The sequence below is a fragment of the Theropithecus gelada genome, chromosome 2 (assembly GCF_003255815.1).
Source record: "Theropithecus gelada isolate Dixy chromosome 2, Tgel_1.0, whole genome shotgun sequence".
In the NCBI taxonomy this organism is placed as follows: Eukaryota; Metazoa; Chordata; class Mammalia; order Primates; family Cercopithecidae; genus Theropithecus; species Theropithecus gelada.
Genome location: NC_037669.1, coordinates 64524156 through 64550079, shown reverse-complemented (window position 1 = coordinate 64550079; position 25924 = coordinate 64524156). Strand labels below are relative to the sequence as shown.

The window sequence follows — 25924 nt, the reverse complement described above, 5'->3', positions numbered from 1 at the left end:
AAGAAAATATTGGTATCCCCATTTTTCAGATAAGATGAATTAGGTTCAATGTTTTATTCAAGGTTGTACAAATAATAATTGACGGAACTGAGCCACAAACACAGGTCTCCAAAGAGAGAATCATTTTGTCATGGTGCCTTCAGTGAAACACGGATATTACTCAGCTGAACAGGGTAAGACAAGACTGGCTGCTAACATGGATTAGGGACTAGCAGACAGGATGCTGCAGATGAAGGAGTTGAGTGGTTTTAGTGGATAAATTTCTCAGGCAAGGTAATTAAGCAGGTGAAGGCAAACAGAGGAAAAGATTGGGACACAAAGACGTGAAGATGCTTTTTAGCTGCTTCTAAGATTTCAGGTGCTATGAGAGTAGAAATGATGCAGCTTTTTAAAGCAGAATCCAGCTGACCTACGATGGGAACATAATGTGAGGGAGAAATAAGTGATTGTTTTCTTAGGCATGCAGAATTTGGAGCTGTCTGTTACTGCAGCACAACATAGTGTGACCCTGCTAAGGCAAATAGTTGTCAGATTTTGATGTGTGGCAGAATTATCTAGGCTTCATGTTCAAATGCAATGGCCCTTGCCCCATCTCCAAATGTACTAATTTGGAACCTGGACTGAGGCTGGAACATTATATTTTTAATAAGTTCTTTAGGTTACCATACCTACCACATTTCGAGGACTAGTGAGGCACCCAACCTTGATTAATTTCAGGCACCTAAGGTACATTTGTGAGACTGGAAACAAGGCATAATGCACTATGACTTGCCAAAAAATTGGTAGCTTTCTTCTCTGGCCTGAAGCACCCATGCCAGGGTTCAAATCTTGGCAAGATTTCAGCTACTATGGACTCTCGTGCAGGGCAGAAAGGCCCTATTTCAAGAGGTTATTAAAGTCTATTCTTTCATCTAATGAGGTAAATTTTTCAAAAATTGTCAGGATATGCAGTATTCTAATATTGAATCAAATGGACACCTGACTAACATGACCTGAGATGTTAATTCATGTCAAAGTTTTATTATGTCTAGAATTGTAGTGAGATTCTTGATTAACAATTCAAGGTAATATTGGTTGGCAAATCTTTCTATTATTGGTGTAGGAATAAGGGCTGATTCTGTCTATAATCAAAATAACTATGCTTCATTCCACTGCAATTTAAAGTGGATTTATATAATTCAAAATTCTCAGCATTTTATATGAAATGTACATTAAAAATATTAATTATGTGAGCCTCCTTTCCTCCTCACAAGGATGACACTATTTAAATTATTTCAACAAAATGCTAATTATTGTGAATACATTTTACATTTTATGGACCTTGAAAAATACTTTAATAGTTATGTCGACAATACAAAGGTACAGGGTAAAAGGTGAAATTTATAAAGAAGCGATTTTCTCATAATAAACCTGATCGCAAATTGGTAAAAGAACAAATGATAAAAAGCGAGGTGAAATGATTTGCAAAAAGAAGTACTACACTGCCATCTACTGTTCAAATAAGTCATATGCTTTAATTGCTATCAGATCTTAATGTGCAGTCTACTTGGGAGTGGAGGGCCAGAGAAAGGAGAAACTTGTGAAAAACTGAGATCATCAGACTCCATCTCAGGTATTGTGGTTCTGTGGAATGGAGATGGAATTCAGGAATCTGCCTTTGTAAGAAGCACTCCAATTGAGCCTATATAGGTGGTTCCCTAAACATACCTTAAGAATTACTTAAATATATCTTGGCCATTGTAAGGTATGATGCCAGGCAACACACGGTTCCATCAGTGACCCGTGCAAACAGATGGTTAGATTTCATAATAATTTTTAATGTGATTTTGTTTATGGCTATATAGACATTTGTGTATGCTAGAATAAATTTTTATTTTATCTCCAGGTTTCAACTGTGGCATTCTCTAATCAAATTTGCACTGCATAAATTTGGTTTTCACTCTTAGATCATTTTCAATGAGGAATATGCATTTTTAAAAGGATTGGGTTTCTATTATTTCTACTGTTTTCCTTCTCATCATGTACTCACTTTTCTTCTGACAGGATAATTATTGATGGAGCTAATTTGACCATATCTAATGTAACTTTAGAGGACCAAGGTATTTACTGCTGTTCAGCTCTTACTGCTCTAGATAGTGCTGCAGATATAACTCAAGTAACTGTTCTTGGTAAGTGCACTAACTAATGAGAAATCTGTTCATTTCTACATTTCTGATTAAATTCCATTGTTCCTGGTCAATATAGCTAACGATTATTTGAGCCCCTGCACATATATTGTTAATTTGAAATTTTTGTTTCAAAAGCAACACAATTTCAAATCCTTTCTCCTCTTTTCATATAAAAGAAATTAATTAATGCTTAAATTTTTTTCCCTACATGTGTTAATTTGACAATAGCAGTGGGAGGTAAGTGGTGCTATCAGCAGAAAGAAAAATAAAGCATGCTTGAGTTCCTAGCACTCTTGAGCTACTCTTTCCTGGTGTGCAAAGAAATGGGGCTGAGGAATGGAGGTGGGCTAGATTGGAGGATCTCGGTAGGGGTTGAGAGGTGGATGCACGGTGGTCATCTCTAACCTAAAGGCACAGACTGAGTTCCCAGGGTTCCCGGAAGGACGGGGAGGAACTTCCAGCATTCTGCAAAGGAATGTCTTTGATTTTTGTTGTTGTTGTTAATGAAAGTACTAATTAGGAAACAGTGTGCACACTTCACTAGTGTAATCAATGCAATTATCCCCGAAATCACCAATGTTTAAAGCTCTTAGATCATCTGCTGGATGTTTTCCAAAATTTCCCTTTCAGATTCACTCTCTACCAGCTCTTTGACCTAGAAAGGTTGCTGGTAAGGACAACATCAGCAAACCACTTGCCTTCCAGCTATTATTTGGTTTAGTAAGTGGAGGGCCATTTGGAGTGTTGTATTGATTCTCCCTACTTCCGTCCCGTGGACTGGCTGTCCCACTGCCAAAGTCATACCCTCTGCAGACAGGGTCTCCTCACACCATTCCTTCTGATGGGGCTCTAACAGCTGCATCCCACCACAAATCTTTCAAGTCTCTCTCACACCCAACCTACCAAACATCCTGCCCACATCTTTTAAAAGATGCTTTATTAAAATGTTTTGGAACTATCCTAAATTTGTGTAAGTTATTCATTAATTTTCTGGGGGGACCCTAACATCTACAGATATTTGTTCTGTTTCAGTGGCCACCATTTAGTCTTTCCTTTGGTTTGCAGGTACTCCTTAAAAGTATTGGTTTTTTGCCTACCCTTCTTTACATATGTCTACATTAATCACTGTTATTAACAGACCTTTGTATCCTTAGCACTCCAGCTGTTGGGACCCACTATTAGGTTGTGAACAAGGGAGGTGGTGGTACAGACCGCGGGAGAAAATTCAGTTGAGAAAATTCTGTCTTCTGAGACAGGCTGATAAAAAATGGGTCAACAGGCTGGATCTCTTCAAGTGAAGCGAATGGCCACCCCTCCTCAGGTGAAACAAATAGCCATCAAGTTGGGTTCTAAAAATAAAAGCGCAGTTTCCACTCGTAGAAGGTATGGATTTATAGAGTTGTAGAGTTGGCTCAGTAGAATTGTACCTTTAGGCAAAATGTTTGGCCATGGGTATTTGAGCATTTTCAGGTCTCTCCAAACAGAGACGTTTAATCCCCTAGTGATGATTTCAACAATAATTCATCAGATAAAGTAGTTGAGCTTCAGATAAACTGGAATTCTTCCCAGGCCCAGTGAGTTGAGGGGTGAGTTCAGGCTCCGTGTGCTTTGTCCCTAAGTATTTTGAACAATGGCAGCCACCAAAGGGACTGAGTCCCCTACTGCTTGGTGCTTCCCTTCTCAATTTCCTCTCAAATTTAAAATATCATTCTTGCGATTAGGCTGCCGTTTTTTGAACTATTAATTTTTAAAAATTCTACATAAATTTTGCCTATGATTATATGTACTGTTTATGTATGCACTAATCTACCAATGTTTACAGAATAAAAATAAAAATAACATTTGAATAAAAATAAATTTTGAACTTTATTGCTCAAAATTTATATTCGTTTTTCTTTAGACCAACTTCTGATTAACCAAAGCATCTCTCAACAATTGACAATAATAAATAATTATATAGACACATGTGAGGTTTCTAAAAGACTATGTTTTCCCCCTGGAAAACAATTTTTAAAAGCATATACTTGATCCACTTTAATCAAAAGTTATTTTTGAAAGCATTGACATAAATATGCTTTCAGGATATCATTTTTTAAAAAAGTCTCAGTTGCAAGTTCATCAGTTCTAGCTCCATATGATTCTCAGAGGAGCCCGATTTTAATGACAGATGTAACTTGCAGCCTTAGTTTACTTCAGGAAACTTCAGAAATTAGTGGACTCAGTAAATACTGAAGAGAAGCTGAAGTTCTCCGAGCTCAGAGATTCTCAAACCTGTTGAAGAAATAACTTTTTATTTAAGGCTTTCATGTTTGGACACAGTCATGAACCACAGTTTTTAAAAAGCATGTTCTCTATTCTGAATTTGAAACAATGCTTTTTGTCAATGTAAATTTCTAACAATTAGCAAATATTCAGGAGGAGCAATATATGGTGCTTTCCACTAGGAGAAGAAAGAGCCCATTGAAAGGCTACATTACATAATACCTTCCTTTTCTCTTCTGCAAAAAGATAAAAGTCCTCCAATACTTGAGAGAATTCAAATCAAATTTTAAGAGTAAAGGCCTTTAGAAATAAGATTGTTGCTTTATTTTCAAAGTACCAGAAATTTTCATTTTCTTTAGCACTGGAAAATTTGTGATCATTTACTTACTTAATTTTCCAGTTTCTGTCACAACATTTAACAATGCCAAATCTCCCTCTTCCGATATAAACTGCCTTCTTACTCCTTTTGAGAACTCCAGGTCAAGAGGGTATCAAAGTTGCTATAATGAAAATTCATTGTTATCAATGATGATAAAAATCCAACACAGTTGCAAAAAAGAAAGGCAGAGCTCATGTTCTCTCTCTTTTTCTATAGCCATAGGACCTAGTTTTTATTGATTTAATATAATAATTATATGCATGATTGAAGTAATAATATCTTTTTCACTGATTTATTTAGTTACAAGACATTTATGTGTGAGGCACTGCGGGCAACGCAAAGCGTAATAAAATATGACCCCTACTCTTGGAGTTGAATCAGGCATATAAACAAATATGAACTGGACCAATAGAAATGATTCATTTGAGATACGTCATGTTTCTCAAACTTGAGTATGCCTAATCAGCATCCAAAGAACTTGTTTGTAAATGCAGGTTCCTTGGTCCACCTTCCTCAGTAAGCCAGAAATAGGGCCTAGGAATCTTCATTGTTATTAACTACTCCTAAAAGAATTCTGATGTCCCTGGTCAAGGATAACCCCTTGAGACTATAATCAGAGAAGAGGGAGGTAATATGGTCCACTGGGGAGTACGTGTGAAGATGCTGCATTTTACAAAGAACCCCAGACCCCAGAGGTTGATGCGTTTGAACATAGTGGAGACATAGGCCCAGAAAAGAAGGGTTTTTATGGAACCAAACTGGGATCCACCAACGCAGTACAGTAAGACCAGGTGTCTATACTGAGGTTTGCAGTGGAGAAAGGAACATTTATCTGCAGGGCACCAAACAAGAATGGGTCAGCTCACGCTTAAGTCCCAACCTCCGCAATGGCTTGCAGGTGAGGGTGTTTAAAAGCAGGAGTAAATTTCAGGAAAGCAAATGCTACAGGCAAAAAAGTAAATTAATACTTTGAGGTTACACATCGGTTTATGCCTAAAAGGGTGAGATATCTTAAAGTGGGGATGGGACATGGCTTACAGGTCATAGGTGGATTCAAAGATGTTCTGATTTGCAATTGGTTAAGGAAGAGAAGCTTTGTTTAAAAATTGGGAGTCAGCCAAAAAGAAGATTAGCTCTGGCTCATGGACGTGGCTCCCTTGAGGCCCCTCAGGAAGAAATTTACCAAAAAAATGATGGTCAGAGCTCAGACTTAGTTTCCCCTTATCTGAGGTCTCCGTGCCAGCAAATTTATTTGGTGACAGTCTGGGTTCCAGAAAAACAACTTAGAGACATATATTAAGACATTATCTTCAGTTTTAATAGGGGAACCAAACATCCCTGTGACTCTAGCTTCCTTGGCTATTGTTTAAAGCTACATTACCTTCGTTCTTATCAAGCTGTTTATTTACTTCTTAGGGCTAGCTAGGTGCCTGAATTAGCCTTGAAACTCTACCTTTCACTTCCATATGTCGGGGGCTCCCCAGGTCCCTAAGAGAGTGGCAATTGCTGTGTCTCAGGGTAGCTGGCAATGTGTCTGAGGAAGGGAATCAGATAAACAAAGGCAATTATCTACATTTTCCCTCCCTTTATTAATTAGATGTTCCGGATCCACCAGAAAACCTTCACTTGTCTGAAAGACAGAACAGGAGTGTTCGGCTGAGCTGGGAAGCTGGAGATGACCACAATAGCAATATTAGCGGTAGGAAGACTTGGGATAACTGTTTTCATTACTCTGGATACTCAAAATTAATAGTGAAGCCATTTTTTAACCTGCCTTAGTGGATTTTTCTTCTTATAACATCCTTTTGAACTTTTAATATTGGGTATAAATTTTGGTATAACTTATCCATACTCCATATATTCTAATGTTTTTTTCCCTGTTTTAATGTTTTTCCCAGAGTATATTGTTGAATTTGAAGGAAACAAAGAAGATCCTGGAAGGTGGGAGGAACTGACCAGAGTCCAAGGAAAGAAAACCACAGTTATCTTACCTTTGGCTCCATTTGTGAGATACCAGTTCAGGGTCATAGCCGTGAATGAAGTAGGGAGAAGTCAACCTAGCCAGCCGTCAGACCATCATGAAACACCGCCAGCAGGTATGCAGGTTCTCACATCGGGTTTCAAACAAAATATTTGTTTGTCCCCATCTTTGAACATCTTAAAAAAGATTGATAGAGTAATGTAGGATTTTAGATTTCTCCAAGTAGCATTAATAGTTGTATAAACAGCACACAAAATATTCAAAGCACACGCGTCTCAGAAGGATTACATACAAGTTAGATAGAAGCAGGAAATTAGGGGAATGACACATGAAAAAAAATTACTTTCAGTAATTTCTGATGGCTAAACATCAAATTTAACCAGATATCATCAAGTAAGTTCTAAATTAAAGTTCAGTATATATGTATCTAACACTATTAATTTTTATGCATTCAGTGTCTTTTCTTGTGTTTCAACATCAATCTACATTTCCAAGATGCTTTTGAAAAAAATCTCAAGAATGACTGTGCTAGAATTTGTATTACTGAATTGTTATTGATCATCAATGTGGTCATAGCATGATATTTTATTTTTCCTTGGCTAAAATAAATACTCTAGGATATAATTTCCTTTTTGGATTGAGTAAAAGCAAGTCAAGGTTATAACTGAATCAGATAGAAATTAACACTTGTGTGATTTTAGTGTATGTCAGCCTTTGCACTAAACTCCACATTTAGCTATTTCTAATAAAATGAATCCATCTAAAAATATTCATGACTACTTTACAGGTTTTCTTCTGTTTGATGCCCTTAAAACTTGGCTGCTGATATTAATACATGGTGTTTATTTTATTCTTCTAAAGGCAAATATTCACAACATATGTTTCTAATGACAATTCTAATAGAAAAAATAGAGCAGACTTAAATTAAAATATATATTTTTAAAAAGCAAGTTCAGAATTTTAGAAAGCAGTTTAAAAAATTTTAAAAGCAGATTCAAAATTAAGACATAGATAGTAAACCATCTACTCTCCACTGGATAATAATTATTTCACTCCAAGAAGACTATTTTACTGTTTTAAATAAAATATATATTTAAAAGCTACCTTAAATCTTTTTAGGAACTGGACCAGATATAAATTAATAAGTACAATCAAACTTATTTAATTATCTGTGGTTTTTGGGGGGAGGAGTTGTGATATGATGACTTACCTATAGGTTAAAGGAAAAATAATGTTAATGTTTTTAATTTTTCAGCTCCAGATAGGAATCCACAAAACATAAGGGTTCAAGCCTCTCAGCCAAAGGAAATGATTATAAAGTGGGAGGTGTGTATTCCTTAATACGTTATATATTTCTTTGTGCTCTTTTTCTCTTCCTCTTAGGTCTGCATGCTATCTACAATGATAGCACAATATTTTTTTAAGAACAAAGATAAGATTTGGAAATGAAATGAACTTGTGAGTCATCATCATCATCGTAAATTTTAAAGATCATTGTGATTAAAATGATGCTATGAAACCGAGTTTAACACTAGTCAACAATTTAGGGAAGATTTTACAGATTGATTTAGTTGTAATACATTACCAGAAGTTTCAAATTATTAATAGTTTAATTAACAATATTCTAGATTCTCTTCCATTCAAAAAATACTGAAAATCTTTAATTAATTTAGTATAATCTACTAGATATTATGCATATCAAACTGATGACACTCCAAAGAATATTCACCCCTCATTAAACACCAGTAGACATTTTGTATTCTCCTTTCTAATAATTCTGAGGATGATCTTGTGAAGAAAGCATCATGAACGCCTTATTCTAGACCTGAAGATGGCATCCAGGATAATGAATGTCTTGCCCATCACCACACAACCAGAAATCCACAAAGCTAGGATTTATATATGAGGATCTTTGGACTCCAAACCTCACTTTTTCCTACTTTACATATCTCTGTTAAATGTTATTAAATAGACTTCACCATTTGAATTTTGCATAAAAATGTATATCTACCCAGATAATTTTAATTATTCTAGGGTCATTTCCAAATTTCTTCTGTAACAGTGGGGAATTTTATTTTACCTCTACTACTTGGATATATTTCATGATGAGTATATTGACCTACCTAAAAGGAAATTATCATTCAACCATTCTGATGAGTAATAGGCCTCCAACATTGAGTTTACAAAACTTTGTGTAAATATTGAACATTTTTTAATGTATGCTGAAATATACGAATTTATTTCCACACCTCATTCCAGGTATAATTCTTGGAAGAATTTTAAAATGCACAAAGTTTAGTTTGCTTTTTATCCTCATATGTTGGCGTTTGAACTCATTACACAATCAAATGGCCTATACCTGCAAATATTTAGTCAATATTTTTTAGATCAAAATTAGCTTTTCATTTCCACTTCACTTACTTGTGAAATTAAGTTTTACAAGTTTAAGGTGTGGAATTTTTTTAAAAAATGGTAATACATAGAAACGAAATATATTCAAGAATATTATTTCTTTCCTTGAATTTGTGGTTATAAATAGTTACTACCACATAGTCTTGATAATTACTTAATTTATAATCTAAAATGATGTTAGTCTTTTAGGGCATATCTGTCTTATCCTCCCTTAAGTTCCATAGAAAGTTTCATAAAATAGATAATTTAGTCGGTTAGATAACAATAATATCGTGAATTTGCTGATCAGTTCCTCAGAGAAGCACATCATGTTCCAGTAACATTAACTCACTGATCTTCACTACTCCTTTGGGAGGGCTGTGGTTCATGATGGCGTCAGTCTTATATGTCATACAGAGAAACTGGGAATCTCAGAGTTTAATGACCTCACCCAGATGCCATGGGCTGAGTCACATGGAAAAAATGCCAGAAATCTTCAGTCTTTCTGACTGCTCCTCTCACTCACAAGTCATTTTTTATTACCCCGAAGATACACAAGATTGATTATTAATGCTCTCTTCTTGTAAGAATGGGGCTATAATAAGAAAGCATCTGTGGCCAGGTACAGTGGCTCACGCTTGTAATCCCAGCACTTTGGGAGGCCAAGGCGGGCAGATCACAAGGTCAGGAGTTTGAGACCAGCCTGGACAGTCTGGTGAAACTGCCTCTCTACTAAAAATATGAAAATTAGCTGGGTGTGGTGGCGCATGCCTGTTATCCCCGCCAGTTGGGAGGCTGAGGCAGAAAAATCGCTTGAACCTGGGAGGTGGAGGTTACAGTGAGTTGAGATCACACCACTGCACTCCAGCCTGGGTGACAGAGCGAGATTCTGTCTCAAAAAAAAAAAAAAAAAAAAGCATTTATAATTTGTTTTTGAGGAGCAAATGGCATGTAATCTAGTAATTAATTGATTAGAGGAAGGAAGTAGTCACAGGAATTGGATCTAGGCTGACAGTTACATTCCCAATATGTCCCATGGTGTCTCCTATTATCTTGATGTGTCAGAGATCTAGTCACTACTGACACAGCCAGTGAAATTTAAGAACATTCATTCATTAAGTATTGTTCTGTATGGATCATCCTATGGAAAGGAGTTAGACTCCAGGCTTTTCCCAGTTTCACAATCAGATAGCATTGTGAATGAATTACCAGACCCCCTCCAGAGATGTACCCAAAATAATTCCTATCTACATGATAATGATCAGAGAGACATACTTTGGGGAAAAAAAAAAAAAAAAAAAAAAGCTGATATTTCCCAAAAGAATTAACAATGAAGATGAGCACTAGGAACAGACTGGATGTCCCTAATTTTTGCTTATTTGTTTATGTTTTACATTTAACATTAAATATGATTGAATTCAAATAACAATACAATTTAACTGAATGGTAGAACTAGGTTTTTAAATTAGCATTACCTTCAAACATTCACTTTTCCTATATTAAGTGGGTCATGACTCACTCATATATTTTGAGTGTTCCAACATCATAATGTTCTACTCACAAAACAGGACAAAAGAGTCTACTGCAACCTCATCTGTTAAATACCTATATCAGGATAATTTTTGCTTGAGAGTTTCCATTGTTCTTAAGCATAGGTATGTGAATTTTTAGCTTTGCTCAATACAATAACACATTTCAAACTTAAAGGACACCAAAAACAAAACCAAAAGCCCAAAAACCCCACTAATGTTGAGAAGCAGGAACATCTTTAGTTACATGGTTATATGATCACATCCAAGGTAGTTAATTCCTAATGGATCTAGGTTTTATTATTTATATTACAAGTATAATAAGAAGATCTACTGGCTTTAAAATGAAATTAAGTGGAATTAGAAGAAATATTGTATAACCTAGTAACTATAGTAGATAACAATATATTGTATTCTTGAAAATTGTTGAGAGACTAGGTTTTAAGTGTTCTATCATAAAAAATAAGTATATGAAGTAACATATATTTTGAGTAGCTCAATTTAGCCATTCCACAATGTATACATATTTCAAAACATGTTGTACGTAAGTATATACAATTTTAATTTCTCAATTAAAAATAAATAAAAATGTTCAACAATTTTTTAAAAAGTAGAATTAAGGCAGGACAGAAGTCTTTCATTTTCTAGATTAATGGTTATAACTTTGCTTGGTTCATAGATGTCTTTGAAACTATGTTGGAAGTACAGGATCTTTTTCTAGAAAATTATACACAAAAAGTCATACTAAAGATATCATTGGCTTCTCAGATCCTTTAAAGGATACACATGTACCCCATCTAGAGATTCCTACACCGCAAGTTAAGAACCTCTTTTCTAGAGACTCCTTCCTCGTGGGCTATTTCACGAGAGGCAGAGGGAAGGGAAGGCTGGTGACCTTCCTGCTTACTCTGCCCTTACTCCTTCTGTTCTTTGTTGAAGAGATGATTTGGGAAACATCTGAGGTTCAGTAGGCATTGCCTCAAAGTCAAATACAAAGCATTCAGGCTGTTTATTTGGGTTCCCGGGTACTAAAAAGGCCGATAAGATAGCTAAAATATTTTTGTTTAAAGTGTTACGGTTTATTATTTATTTATTTAAAATTTGTCAGAGAACTTTATTAAATTTAACTCCTTTCTTTGGAGCAAAACGTGTAAAATGAATAATATTCTTTAAGCACACTTATTGTCAGTAGAGACTGAAGGAAACTCTCATTCCACATTGCAGCACGGCACTACAGACTCATGGCCTAATTCACTGGGGCAATGCTAAAGCCCCTGGTGAATTTATATCCATTTCACACTCTAAAATATCTTGGAACAAAACTTTCCAACAAATGGAAGTATAAGCAAGGTCTGCAGAAAAATGTCAGAAAGTTTTCATTTTGTTTTAATTTTTTTTTCTCCCAGTTAGTTTAGTTTATTCACGTTGGAATAGGCATACACTTAAAATTATTTTGCTGATATGTCACTATGCTTTCAACTTAATTCCAAGCGATGCCTCTAATAAGTGTTTTAGTAAATTAGATTAAGTTGTGAAGGGTTACAGATTCTGTAAGAACACTATGTATGACATTGTTGACTCACTCGCATATCCAGACAAAATTACTGTTTATATAAGTGAACCTTAAATTTAGGATTAAAATCATATTTTAAACATATTTTATATAACTGATTCATTTAATGCACAATCCCATTATCTTTGAAATTAAACAGGCAGTTTAAACTACATTATTGTTTTTAAATTAAACTGTTGCTCAATTAAAAACTAAAGTGGAAATAACCAATTTCCCATACTAGAAATTACTCCTCCAGGCTGGGTACGGTGGCTCATGCCTGTAATCCCAGCACTTTGAGAGGCTGAGGCAGGTGGATCACTTGAGGTTGGGAGTTTAAGACGAGTCTGACCAACATGGAGAAACCCTGTCTCTACTAAAAATACAAAATTAGCCAGGCGTGGTGGCGCATGCCTATAATCGCAGCTACTTGGGAAGCTGAGGAAGGAGAATCACTCGAACCTGGGAGACGGAGGTTGCAGTGAGCCGAGACCACACCACTGCACTCCAGCCTGGGCAACGGGAGTGAAACTCCATCTTAAGGAAAAAAAAAAAAAAAGGAAAGAAATTATTCCTCCAAATATTTCTATGCAGCAAAATAAAGTGGATAAGGGAGGCATTTTTTCTTAAAGAAAAATAAAGAATGGTCAAGGAGCTGGGAAATTATTAGAAAGAGGAGCTACTGTTTCTTTGTATTAAAGTATAAACATGCATCGTCTCCAAAAATAATACATAATCTGTCTCTTCTTATGGAAGAAAAATGAAGAAGGAGAGAACCAAATACAAAAAAGAGTTTTCTTCAAAAAGCCATGGGAGAATCCCATTCACAACCAAGGAATTCGTGGCCATATTATTTTTTATTTCAGTCTGTTTTTTGAAAATGGAAAGGTGGAATGTAGTGGAAAGCATAAGCAAAAAGCTAAAACACTTCGTGGCATTTCTTTGTAACTTCCTTCATGTGTGAAAACTTAGACTTTACCATAAGGACATAATCCAGGCATCTGATGTGTAGGCTGCTCATTACTTGGGGAGGTAAGGGATTAATTTTCATACTTAAGCTCATATGATGACAAAATTTTTTCACAACTGTCTCTAAACCAAGAAGGGGGATTTAAGATCTCTCAACAAATGATCCTTCCATTGCATTGTTCCTTATACCACTTACGGTGGTTCACCACCATCTCTGAGTCAACACATCTGTGATCAGACTGAATGAGTCTCACCTTCTGTTTTAGCCTTTGAAATCCATGGAGCAGAATGGACCAGGCCTAGAGTACAGAGTGACCTGGAAGCCACAGGGAGCCCCAGTGGAGTGGGAAGAAGAAACAGTCACAAACCACACGTTGCGGGTGATGACGCCTGCTGTCTACGCCCCTTATGATGTCAAAGTCCAGGCTATCAATCAACTAGGATCTGGGCCTGCCCCTCAGTCAGTGACTCTCTATTCTGGAGAAGACTGTAAGTGATGCACTCAAACTGCTAAGCACGTCAATAACTGTTGCTCTCAAATATATTGTACTTCTGTCAACAAATATTTGTGAACAACTACTGCATGCAAAGAGGTTGTATTAGCCACAGGAGATAAAAAGAAACATAACACATGATTTCTATCTTAGGATTGACTGGAGGACAGTTGATCAGTATACAGTACCAAGAAGTATGTTGAAAATTTCCATTTTATTCAGTTTCCTATAAAGCTCTTCCTACATTGAAAATCGAAGACCAGGAGTTATCACTGCAATCATTTAAAGCCGCATAACTGTCATAAGATTTTCAAGTATATTTGCCCTTACTTGTCAAGGATCCCCTAACAGCCACTTGCTGTCATGCCCTGGGCTTCAGTGGCATGTCTGGAGCTTTCCTAATACTGATGAGATATACACCCAGATTTATATATAGAATTATACTCACACACACATTCTGATGCCACAGCAACTGTTGCAAATAGGTTATTGGAAGGAGAAAAAACACTGCATTCTGTATTGCTAATGTTTTGAATAATATTAGGGGTTATTCTCATTGCCTTTCCAGCATCTAAAAGAATAATTTGATCCAAAAGTAGAAGAAGGTTGAGAATGAGAAATAGCCAACTCATTACTCACCTGCTGTCTAAATTCTACCCAAATAAAAGAACAAAAAACACATAACACATGTGAATTAAGATAGTATTAGTCTTGACTGCTTTGTATTTGGCTTATTCCTCTGTAGTAAGAACTCCTATAGAATAGAGATAGTAATATCCTCTTCATAGGGTTGTATGAACCAATTGAGGTAAGGCCCTTAGAGCAGTGCCTGACGTATAGCATATGCTCAAATGTTGACTGTTATTAATATTTGATTAACAAGATTCCCAACCAATTTTATTACATTACTAGTTTAATTTACTTGCTTCCAAAACCAAGATGCCCACAGAATAGTTTCTGGTTTTATTTGCCCACATTGTATCTATCTGGAGAGCTTTGTTTCTCAGTGTGATACAGGCTGTCCTCTTCTTTGGGAAATCTATTTGGACTGACAAACTTATCTGTCATGAGAAACTCTTTTGGTTCCATTTGGAATGAATTTCATAAAAGTGCTTTCTCCAGAAGAAACATTACGAAAATTTTTGAAAAGGGTCCTAATAATCACATGTGCAGGTTATTGAAAACTAATCAATCTTATACGATTAACAGATCCTGATACAGCTCCAGTGATCCATGGGGTGGACGTTATAAACAGTACATTAGTTAAAGTTACCTGGTCAACAATTCCAAAGGACAGAGTACATGGACGTCTGAAAGGCTATCAGGTTTTTATCATGGTTTTTCTTCTTGTTGTTGAATTGGTATCTGAGAATAAATAAGAACTGATTTCAGAAGAAGCCAAAGAGAATCTGCCACCACGATGGATACATTAAAAATCTTTGTTTTCATTGCAGATAAATTGGTGGAAAACAAAAAGTCTGTTGGATGGACGAACACATCCCAAAGAAGTGAATGTTCTAAGATTTTCAGGACAAAGAAACTCTGGAATGGTTCCTTCCTTAGATGCCTTTAGTGAATTTCACTTAACAGTTTTAGCCTATAACTCTAAAGGAGCTGGTCCTGAAAGTGAGCCTTATATATTTCAAACACCAGAAGGAGGTGAGAGGATAACGATGGAGAGTCATGTCAAAAATGGAGGTGATCCATGGCCGTATTAAACATTCTTCATTATGGCCATTCTTCATTATCAACATTCCACAGGCGTGGTGGCTCATGCCCGTAAATTCCAGCACTTTGAGAGGCCAAGGCAGATGGATAACTCGAAGTTAGGAGTTCCAAACCAGCTTGGCCAACATGTTGAAATCCTGTCTCTACTAAAAATACAAAAATTAGCCAGATGTGGTAGTGCACGCCTGTAGTCCCAGCTACTTGGGAGGCTGAGGCAGGAGAATCACTTGAACCTGGGAGGCAGAGGTTTCAATGAGCAGAGATCGGGCCACAGAGCGAGACTCCGTCTCAAAATAAATAAATAAATAAAATAAACATTCTTCTTTATTAGTAGTTAATTAATATTTACTTCAGATGAGTGAACTTGTCAATTTCTATAAAATTTATAATATAATAGGGCTTTTTTGAATTTTACTAATTTATGTGAGTTTATTTTTGGTCTTGTGTTTCCTAGTACCTGAACAGCCAACTTTTCTCAAGGTCATCAAAGTTGATAAAGACACTGCCACTTTGTCCTGGGGACTACCTAAGAAATTAAATGGAAACTTAACTGGCTATCTTTTGCAATATCAGATAAGTAAGTAGAAATTTGAATTGGAGTTAACTTGTTAAATTTCACTTTTTGATTGAGTATTCTGTTTGCTATGTTGGGAGTCTAATGATCACTTAAGGCCACGGTTTGTAAGCTGCCATTCTTCCATGTAGCCCAGGGGCTTGCAAACTGGCTTGCATGCCAAATTCAGCCTGCTGCCTGTTTTTAGGAATAAAGTTTTATGACGACATGGCCATGTCCACTTATTTATGTATGTCTACAGCTGCTTTTTCCCTGGAGTGGCAAAGTTATCACCTCAACAGAGACTACATGGCCTACAAAGGCTAAATGTTTACCATCTGGCCCTTTGCTGAAAGGTTTGCTTACCTGTTTTAGGGAAAAATCAGTGTGCTGATGAGTACACAAAACATGCATTTAATGTTTATATATAAGATGTTTGGAGAAGTAGGAAACATGCAAAAGAGTTATTGAGTGATGTGATGGAGATTCAAAGCACACTACCTCTTCTGTCTCAGATATATGCTCCCATACTCAACCTTAAATATACTTGTGTTTATCAAATTCTCTATGGGTTGCTCGCTGTTTCATGGAGATGATATTGAGAGGACTAAATAATTGTCTTTGGATCATTACTCAGAATGGGCTCTGCGCATATGCTGCTGTGCAACTAGAGTAATGTGAATGTGTTCAGATGAAATCAGGTCATTTTTAATAGTAGCGCCTCCCATCTTGAACAGTCCTCGAGTCTAAGCATCATCTCAAAATGGAACTTAGGGGATTGACATTATAGAAAATTTTAGCAACATCCCATCATGAAAATTTTAGACTTTCAAGACATCAATTCTCAAAACACCAGAAATACAGAAACCCAGCACACACTGCTTACAAGTCAACTTGATCATAGCCCTGTTGTGCTACTTTCACATCAACTCAAGGCTTCCAGCAACCCAGATCACATATTTGCTTTAGCTTCTGATGGTTTCTGCTGAAATTAGCACATATGTTTAAATACATACAGGCCTAATCCCAACAGAAGTAGATTTTAGCACTTTTGAGTGTGTAGCAGGATCGGTACTAAGTGTATCTCTTTGCATTGTTTCAATAAAATAAGAAATCTATTAGATATGTACTATCACTATTTTATGAATGAGGGGATTGAGATATAGAGAGTATACTCACACAGAGTCAAGCAGTAAAATAAGTGTTAAGAATGCAAAGCAAGATCAGTCCAATTCTACATGTTGAGCTCTTAACCTTATATTATTACATGAACTGGTTTTCAAAAAAGGTGTAAGAATTGAAGAAATATTTGAAGATTCTTTTAAATGTCAATTTGTTTGGTAAATATATACCTTCTCCTTATCCTAACAATAAGAAACTCAACTAATTAAATTCCAACCTTCATATTGATCTGTATGTAACATTTAAGTTTATTTAAAAACAAGTTCTTAGAATATAGAGGTTGAAATATTAACCATTGTAATGATTACTGAACTGCTTGATATGTGGATTTTAAAATAATATATAATTATTTTGCTCTCTATATTAAATGATCAAGACATTTTAGGTAGTTTACCTTTTTCTTATTGCTCTTAGATAGTCTAAATTGTTGCAATTTATATGTATGAGAGCTCTATGTATACTCTCCTGAATTCTTATATTGATTGTAGTAGTTTTTCAATTGACTTTGTGGTCATTCACAATTATGTTTTCAAAAAATCTAAAAGAGTGATGATTTCACATCCTTCTTTCCAATGTTTGGATGCCTAGTTTGTTTTTTCTTTTAATTGATTTGAATTGCATTTTATGGACCAAGGAAGGCATTTTTATGTCAATAATAAATGCATTTTTAAACATCTATGGTATCTTGGACTGAGAGTCAAGAGGATTTATTCTATATTCTTTCCTTTTTTTTTTTTTTTTTTTTTTTTTTTAGAAGGTTTTTGGTTTTCCCCCAGGTGGGGGTGGTGGGGGTTGTTTGCGGCCCCGTGCAAGCTCCGTCTCCCGGGTTCACGCCATTCTCCCGCCTCAGCCTCCCAAGTAGCTGGGACTACAGGCGCCCGCCACCACGCCTGGCTATTTTTTTGTATTTTTAGTAGAGACGGGGTTTCACCATGTTAGCCAGGATAGTCTCGATCTCCTGACCTCGTGATCCACCCACCTCGGCCTCCCAAAGTGCTGGGATTACAGGCTTGAGCCACCGCGCCCGGCCTATTCTATATTCTTTCTTGCCACTAACAGCTGCACTATCTTGGATGTATTTTATCTCTTGGATTATTGTTACAGTAATCTTATAATACTCCACGCTCTTACATAAATCTCATGTCTTTGCTGGGTACACAAATCTCATGTCTTTGCTGGGTTCCAATTCTTTGAAAGAAGCTATGTGATTCAGCTTTTTACAATTAGCACTTTGCATAGTACTTAGTACACAGTAAATATTCTTAAATATTTAATATATTCTTGCATTTATTGATTCTATGTATATTGAGTAGTTATTTGGTGCCATATGTTAAACTAGAAACCATAGAAGACACAAATAAATTATCATCTTGAATTATTCTTCCAAAAGGAAATTACAAGTACTTAATTCAAAGATACAATGAAAATATAGCAATGGGGAAAATTCATTATTATTAACAGGTATTATGAAGCTGGAGCAGTTGGCTCCAATATAGCACAGGGATTAAAGATGTTTCTCTGGGGACAAAAGGCCATGGTTTGGATTCAAATTCCAGTTTGCAAATTTACAGACTCAAGATCAGAGCAAAGCACTTATTCTTGTGAGATCTCAGTTTTGTCATGTATGATATAGTCATAGTAGTTGTACGTACCTCATAGGATTAAATGAGTTGATGGTTATGAATCATTAATGTATCTTTACATACTACAAGCATAAGGAGAAACGAAAATAATGAAGAATACAACTTGAATGGTTAAATACATTTGAGCTGTTGTTCATGTTTATTTTTTAGTAAATGACACCTACGAGATTGGAGAATTAAATGATATTAATATTACAACTCCATCAAAACCCAGCTGGCACCTCTCAAACCTGAATGCAACTACCAAGTACAAATTCTACTTGAGGGCTTGCACTTCACGGGGCTGTGGAAAACCGATCACAGAGGAAAGCTCCACCTTAGGAGAAGGGAGTAAGTACATGAGGCTTCTCTTTTTAACAGAGGCTTTAAAAAGAGGCTGCATCTTTTTAAACAGCTGCGCTGAAAGGAAAGCACCGTGCTAGTCATTGTAAATTAGAAATGATTGTGATCCCACTCTGTCTGACCTTCTGTTTTCCACTGACATAGAGGCAGAATTTATTAATCTTGTTTGGAAAGTTCACATTGACTCAATTTATGGATTTCTGTGCAATACTAATCAAATTATAGCTTAGTGTATACAAGGTCAGGAACTATAATTTTACTTAATTAAACTAGCGGGACATAAGGTCACAAAGCTATTCAAAAGGTTAGTAAAGCTATATTTTTCTTTTAGAAATGTTTCCGTACAGAAAAATATTTGGTTCTTGCTTTGGTAGACATTACAGATCTAATACATCTCACTTTCATGCCTTCACTCTATATACATTGATTCATATGTCAATTTTGTTTTACTGTCTGATGATTGATGCCAAGCAACTGGCTGGGAAATGGCTTATAAATCTATGATTTCACTTGTAACACAATTGTCCTAATTCAATTATACTTTTCTATTTTTTTCCACCTTTAACCATTTCCCTTCCAAAACTGCATCTCCAGTTATGATTTTAGCAAGGTTCTTGCTAAGCTTTCTATAATAGCAATAGGACCTTCGCAGATAAATCAGATCAGAGAAACTGATGTACACACTAAGTTAAACAAAGAGAGATTTAGGTAGGGCTTAGGCTGTTCAGGAGTGGAAGGATATTGGAGAAAGAAAGGAAGGATGTAGAAGATGGCAGAAAGGGAAGTAGAGTTGTGTATTTATCGTGTATTAAGGTTGGTGCAAAAGTAGTTGTGGCCCTTCCATTAAAAGTAGTAATGACAAAGGCCACAATTACTTTTGCACCAATCTAATACTATGCGTTAGACTGTGTTCTGGATGCTTTTCCAAATTGTAGATTAGAAAAATGGTAGAACCAATGAAAGAAACATCACGAAGGGGAAACATAGTAAAGAAAATTCAACTGCCTATTATTTATTGAAGATGTATATTAAAATATATTCAAACTTGTGAATGACTGTAAATCACCGTGTTTGTGTGTGAATGGTTATGCTCTGACCTTTATTACTGGTTTGTTTTTACATCTTATTGTGCCTGCTATATCTGACTAATAACAAGCTTATGTTTTTCTCGGATTCCTTAAACATTTAAAACCCCTTTATGTGGGAAAAGTGTATAATTCAAATAATTACTTCCCTAAAACTCACAAAGTATTCCCAAGGATGAATTGAACACTAAGTGAAATGAAAAACTCATTTCACTGACTTCACCTGCTCATAAAAGTTAGATTTAAAGATGGGGATTGAAAACTTCGCAGTAACTAAAAGATTCTTTTCTGAAGCATTGAAACTGACATCAAGTGTCCAATACAAAGAGGAGAAGTCAGAATGGTAGTACTCCAAACATGCAACTTCCATATTTTTAAAAACAGAATTTAAGGCATGGAGTTGGTTGCTATTTTGATATAACCAAGACCATAATGTGCTTGTGAAATACTGATCCCATTCTTGCCAATTTGAAGCATATAAGAAAAAATATTCACAGAATTGCCTTACAAGTATTGCACATTCTAGTACATATGTTGGAAAATTTGGGCTTGGTTGCATTCATGCTTGCGAAATTGTTTTTGGAGGATGAAAATGCTGTTCATGTGATTTTACAACTGATGTGGCATCTTTTCTTCAAACTAAAAATGTAACTAATTTGCTGCGTATCTTAAAAGAACATTTATTCACTGTCTTACGTGTCAAGAATTTAAAAATGTTTCTTACTAGCGTGTTTGTGCTCTTTTTCAGGAATCTGCATTTTCAGTATTCCAGCTAAGTGCCCCCTTCCCCAGTTGACACTGATTTCTCTTCTATAGGCGTGTCTTGCTATATGTACAGGGAAAAAAATTACAATCTCTTTTTCTACTAGAGTTCAACATAATCTTTGAAAAAATGTATATTTCCACTGAGAAGATACATCTTGTTATCACTCAGCACTCAAAATGATCACTTGTGCAAATTGGAACATACTACTATGCATCTTTCTTCTCGCTCTGCCTATGTAGCTCATTTCAAGGTCATTTGGCGCTTGTTCAAAAAATAGGATTTGATTGACAAGCATTTTTCTCTGTTTTCAAGTTGTCACTCTGATTTTCAAATAAATCATATTCCATAATCTAAGAGTGGAAAAGATGGAGCTAATCAGAAATATTATTTTTGTGTCATTAGTGGTTTGAATAAATCACTTGCTTTACTCTGTTTTTCAAAAGCTTGCACTACTTAACGTTTTACTAATATCTCTGTTTTTCAAGGTCAAAATTAATTGCACTCTGTTTCAATGATGCTTAATCTTGAAGGCTTTGCTCATATAATTGGCCTTATTTCTCTCATGGCATAATTTTTAATAAAACCTTTTTGTTATTTAGTAACTATATAATTAATTTTTTTCTATAATGAAAATGCATAATGAAATATTGATCTGTAACATATACCCACTTTAAATAGAATTTCATAACCCGTTGTAGTCTCAGTAAGAAACATATTTTATAACACTGCTAACATTTTCTGGATTATATTTATTACATTGAGTTGATTCCCAGCAAAACTATGGATCGCATGCAAAAATATTTAAGATATTTGGTGGTAAGATAAGAAGTTAGCATATTTTTGTTAAACTTGATTCATTTTATCTTCTACTATGAGATTCTACTATTAACATATTGACATATTAATATTTTTTGAAAAGTATTAACTTCCCACACCACTTTCAAAATGTCAGTAAAACCATTCCATTGGTATGTACCTACAAGCCTGCACTTCACGCACTTTGGGCTTCTATAAATTTCAAATATTTAATATATGACCATATTGTAATGCTATTTCATCAGTATTTATGGAGAAGACCAAGGCAAAAAAAAAAAGAAGCAATATATAGTTAGTTATGATTATAAGGTTATATGCTGTCAATTGTAAGTCAAAAGGCCATATTCAGTTTCCCATTAGGTTTGTGAAAATCCAAATTGCACAAAATCATATTGTATAATTTTTTTAAGTCTACGGTTTTGAATCATTCATGAGACCAGGCAGATTTACAGTACCATTTCATCTTAAACGGCCATGTACTGAGTTCATTTCATTTACTCAATTTCATTATATTAAGAAAGGAAGTTGAAATGTTGATTTTCTTGATCTCCTGTAATTCAAAAACTGAGACAATATGGTATAAGTGACTATCTTATTCACTTTGAATAACAATATATATTTTTTTACTTTTTATGTCCTGTTTTTCCATGACTACAATTCACATGATTTAACTGTGTACATTTCTTAGGTAAAGGTATCGGGAAGATATCAGAAGGAGTAAATCTTACTCAAAAGACTCACCCAATAGAGGTATTTGAGCCGGGAGCCGAACATATAGTTCGCCTAATGACTAAGAATTGGGGTGATAACGATAGCATTTTTCAAGATGTAATTGAGACAAGAGGGAGAGGTGAGAAATGAGATTATATTTGGGAAAGTCTTAGTCAATCTGTGTCCTGTAGAATATTTAGTGTTGCATATGTCCTATATTAAACATGAAAACACTGAGTATATTAGTAATGAAAATAATAATTTCAATTTTAGACATATTTTAAATTATCAAAATGAAAAATGTATCACAGTAGTTCAACTTATCCTTTATTTTGTTTTTACTAGAGTTGTTGCCTAAAAATATCTCCTGCTAATTAACACATGTTAATAACACAAACTAAAAAGAAAAAGCAAAACAAAACAAAACAAAACAAAACCACCAGGCTCCATGGTCATCTGCTTCTAACCAAGGCAGCTTGCGCTTTTGCTTGCTCCTTGCTGCTTCTCAGTTTAACTTCTGCCTTCACTATCCTTCTTTGGTTTTTCATCCTCAGAATCAAATACAACTCAAAGAAGTCCCTTTTTAAGTAAAGAAGGAAAGATTTATCAGTATTCTCCCATTAACATGTCCTTCACATTGCATTCCTTCTGGGGTCATTAAAAAAATTGATACTCTTTGGTATGCTTAAAAATGATGTCTAATTTTCCCCAATTTTACAGAATACAAGACTGTTTCTAGTGTACAATGTTGTGACTTCTCTTTCTACAACAGAATATGCTGGTTTATATGATGACATCTCCACTCAAGGCTGGTTTATTGGACTGATGTGTGCAATTGCTCTTCTCACACTAGTATTGTTAACTGTTTGCTTTGTGAAGAGAAACAGAGGTGGAAAGTACTCAGGTAAAATTGTTTTTTAATGTGATTTTCAACTTACTAAATAGCATTTTCTGGGAAGCATTTTCAGAGACATCTTTTTTTTTTTTTAAATACACATTCAAGTCAAATTTATTTTAGCAAATTAGATGTACAATGCACTGAGAGGAAAAACATATTGCTAAATTAACCAAAAAAAAATATGTATGGTCTAGAGTATTATTTCCAGATAGTTACTTGGTTCTAGTTTCTAGCACTTAAAATGGGCTCTAACTGCCAGGTGTGGTGGCTCATGCCTGTAATCCTAGCACTTTGGGAGGCCGAGGTGGGCGGATCACGAGGTCAGGAGATCGAGACTATTCTGGCCAACATGATGAAACCCCGTCTCTTACTAAAAATACAAAAATGAGCCGGGCATGGTGGCGGCTGCCTGTAATCCCAGCTACTCAGGAGGCTGAGGCAGGACAATCACTTGAACCCGGGAGGTAGAAGTGGCAGTGAGCCGAGATCGCACCACTGTACTACTTCAGCCTGAGAGATAAGAGCAAAAACTCCATCTCAAAAAAAAAAAAAAAAAAAAAAGAAAGAAAGAAAGAAAGAAAAAGCTCTAACAAGGTTGATAACACTTCCAAACTTCTATTGTCTATCTGTGAAAGATCAGAGCCATTGAGAGACGTATTACTAAGTCATATACATGCTTTAGTGTTTTAAGTGACCCATCTATAGCACGCCTCTCTCTCTACATGACATACACGACTCGTGTTTTTTGCACTAATGCATTCTAATATTACTGGCTCCACTGGCCAACTTTGTTGGTATTAATCATTATTAGGAATGTGTTTCTTATTACCATGGCATGTATTAGATACACTGCCTCATGAATTAATGATACATAAGGTATCCATGAAAACCATCATAGTTGGTAATATGATGTTTGCCTTTAATTTTATTCAACTTCCGATTTTTTTTTTGTCTTTTTCAGATATACATATTGTATCAAGATGATGGTTATTACTAGTACTGCTTAGTATTCATGATGCTTTTATATGGTGACAAAGATTTAGATTACACTGCTATTTGTTTCATGATGTTCAGATTTATGAGAAGTTCATTATTGGCTTAGGATTTATCTAGCAAATATTTAGTGGGAACCCGTCATCTACATAGAAACATTGAGAGTATAATTTCTAGGTTTTTGTAAAATGACATGCATAATTTATGGAGTTATGCATTTCACTTTTTTCTCTGAAGACTGAATGATTATGAATTAGGTTCACAATGACTAATAAATGTTCTGAGTAATTAATGGGAAACGTTAAAGAGTTATAGCATTCTCCTTATCCCCAACAAATAATCATTTGTGAATTGTGTGCTATCCAGATTCTAAAGATGTTTCTTCAAATCATGCCCTGAAAAGAAAGAAAAAAAAAAAATCAGCATTTCATATTGCAGAGTAGCTAAGACAATCTATTAGGTCTCTGCATGTAGTCATAAAAAGTTCCATAAGGAACAATTTGTATTTGAGGTTTTTTTTTTTTTTTTTTTTTTTTTTTTAAAGTAAAGGGAATAAGAGCTTTTGGTCTTATATTCCACTAATACAAAAATTAGCTGGGCGTGGTGGCGGCTGCCTGTAATCCTAGCTACTCAGGAGGCTGAGGCATGAGAATCCCTTGAACCCGGGAGGCAGAGGTTGCAGTGAGCAGAGATCATGCCACTGCACTCCAGCCTGGGTGACAGAGTGAGACTTTGTCTTGAAACAAAACAAAACAAAAAAAGTAAAATGTCAGTGGAGACCTGAATATTCAGATTGTTGCAACAATTTTGAGTAAGAGTGATGCATAACAACCAAATGATTGACCTTTGTTTTTTTTTTTTTGAGACATGATCTTGTTCCGTCACCCAGGCTGGAGTGTAGTGGCACTATCTCAGCTCTCTGCAACCTCTGCCTCCCAGGTTCAAGTGATCCTCCCACCTCAGCCCATCATGTAGCTGGGACCACAGGTGCACATTACCACACCTAGCTAATTTCCATGTTTTTAATAGAGACAGCTTTGTTGTCCAGGCTGGTTTCAAACTCCTGATATCAAGTGTTCTGCCCGTCTTGGCCTCCCAAAGTGCTGGGATTACAGGCATGAGCCACCACACCCAGCCTTGATTGACTTTTTAAATTCAATTTAATTTAATGACACAGATCTAATAGGTGCCTATGACATCTTCAAAAGGTCCAGATAGTAAAATAAATATTTAGTAATTTGATCTTCACTGAGAAATCAAATTAAGTTGGGCTCTTCCAATAAGACTTCTTGTTCACATAATATTGAGTAGTCACGTGAAAATATGCAGCATGCTGCAGGTGTGATGACAAAAAAGTAGAACTTCCCAAAATCCTCTCCTTTTTTATGTAAACAAAGAAGTAACAGATGGGCTACAGGTATAGCCAGAAAAAAATATTGCCTCACTGGTATCAAAACATTTGAGCAATGCTGTTCTTATTGA

The 25924-nt window shown here is 35.5% G+C and overlaps 1 protein-coding gene across 3 annotated transcripts in view; it reads left to right on the top strand.

Moving 5' to 3' along the window:
- Nucleotides 1-25924, top strand: part of CHL1 (cell adhesion molecule L1 like) — a 209996-nt gene that overhangs the window by 176150 nt on the left and 7922 nt on the right. For all 3 annotated transcript variants that reach the window (XM_025375435.1, XM_025375433.1, XM_025375434.1), the window contains 11 exons: nucleotides 2044-2168; nucleotides 6407-6508; nucleotides 6708-6905; nucleotides 8046-8116; nucleotides 13498-13720; nucleotides 14935-15050; nucleotides 15180-15384; nucleotides 15908-16030; nucleotides 18982-19161; nucleotides 22529-22690; nucleotides 23324-23455. In XM_025375435.1, coding sequence (XP_025231220.1) covers nucleotides 2044-2168; nucleotides 6407-6508; nucleotides 6708-6905; nucleotides 8046-8116; nucleotides 13498-13720; nucleotides 14935-15050; nucleotides 15180-15384; nucleotides 15908-16030; nucleotides 18982-19161; nucleotides 22529-22690; nucleotides 23324-23455 — 1637 coding nt within the window. The remainder of the gene's footprint in view (nucleotides 1-2043; nucleotides 2169-6406; nucleotides 6509-6707; nucleotides 6906-8045; nucleotides 8117-13497; nucleotides 13721-14934; nucleotides 15051-15179; nucleotides 15385-15907; nucleotides 16031-18981; nucleotides 19162-22528; nucleotides 22691-23323; nucleotides 23456-25924) is intronic.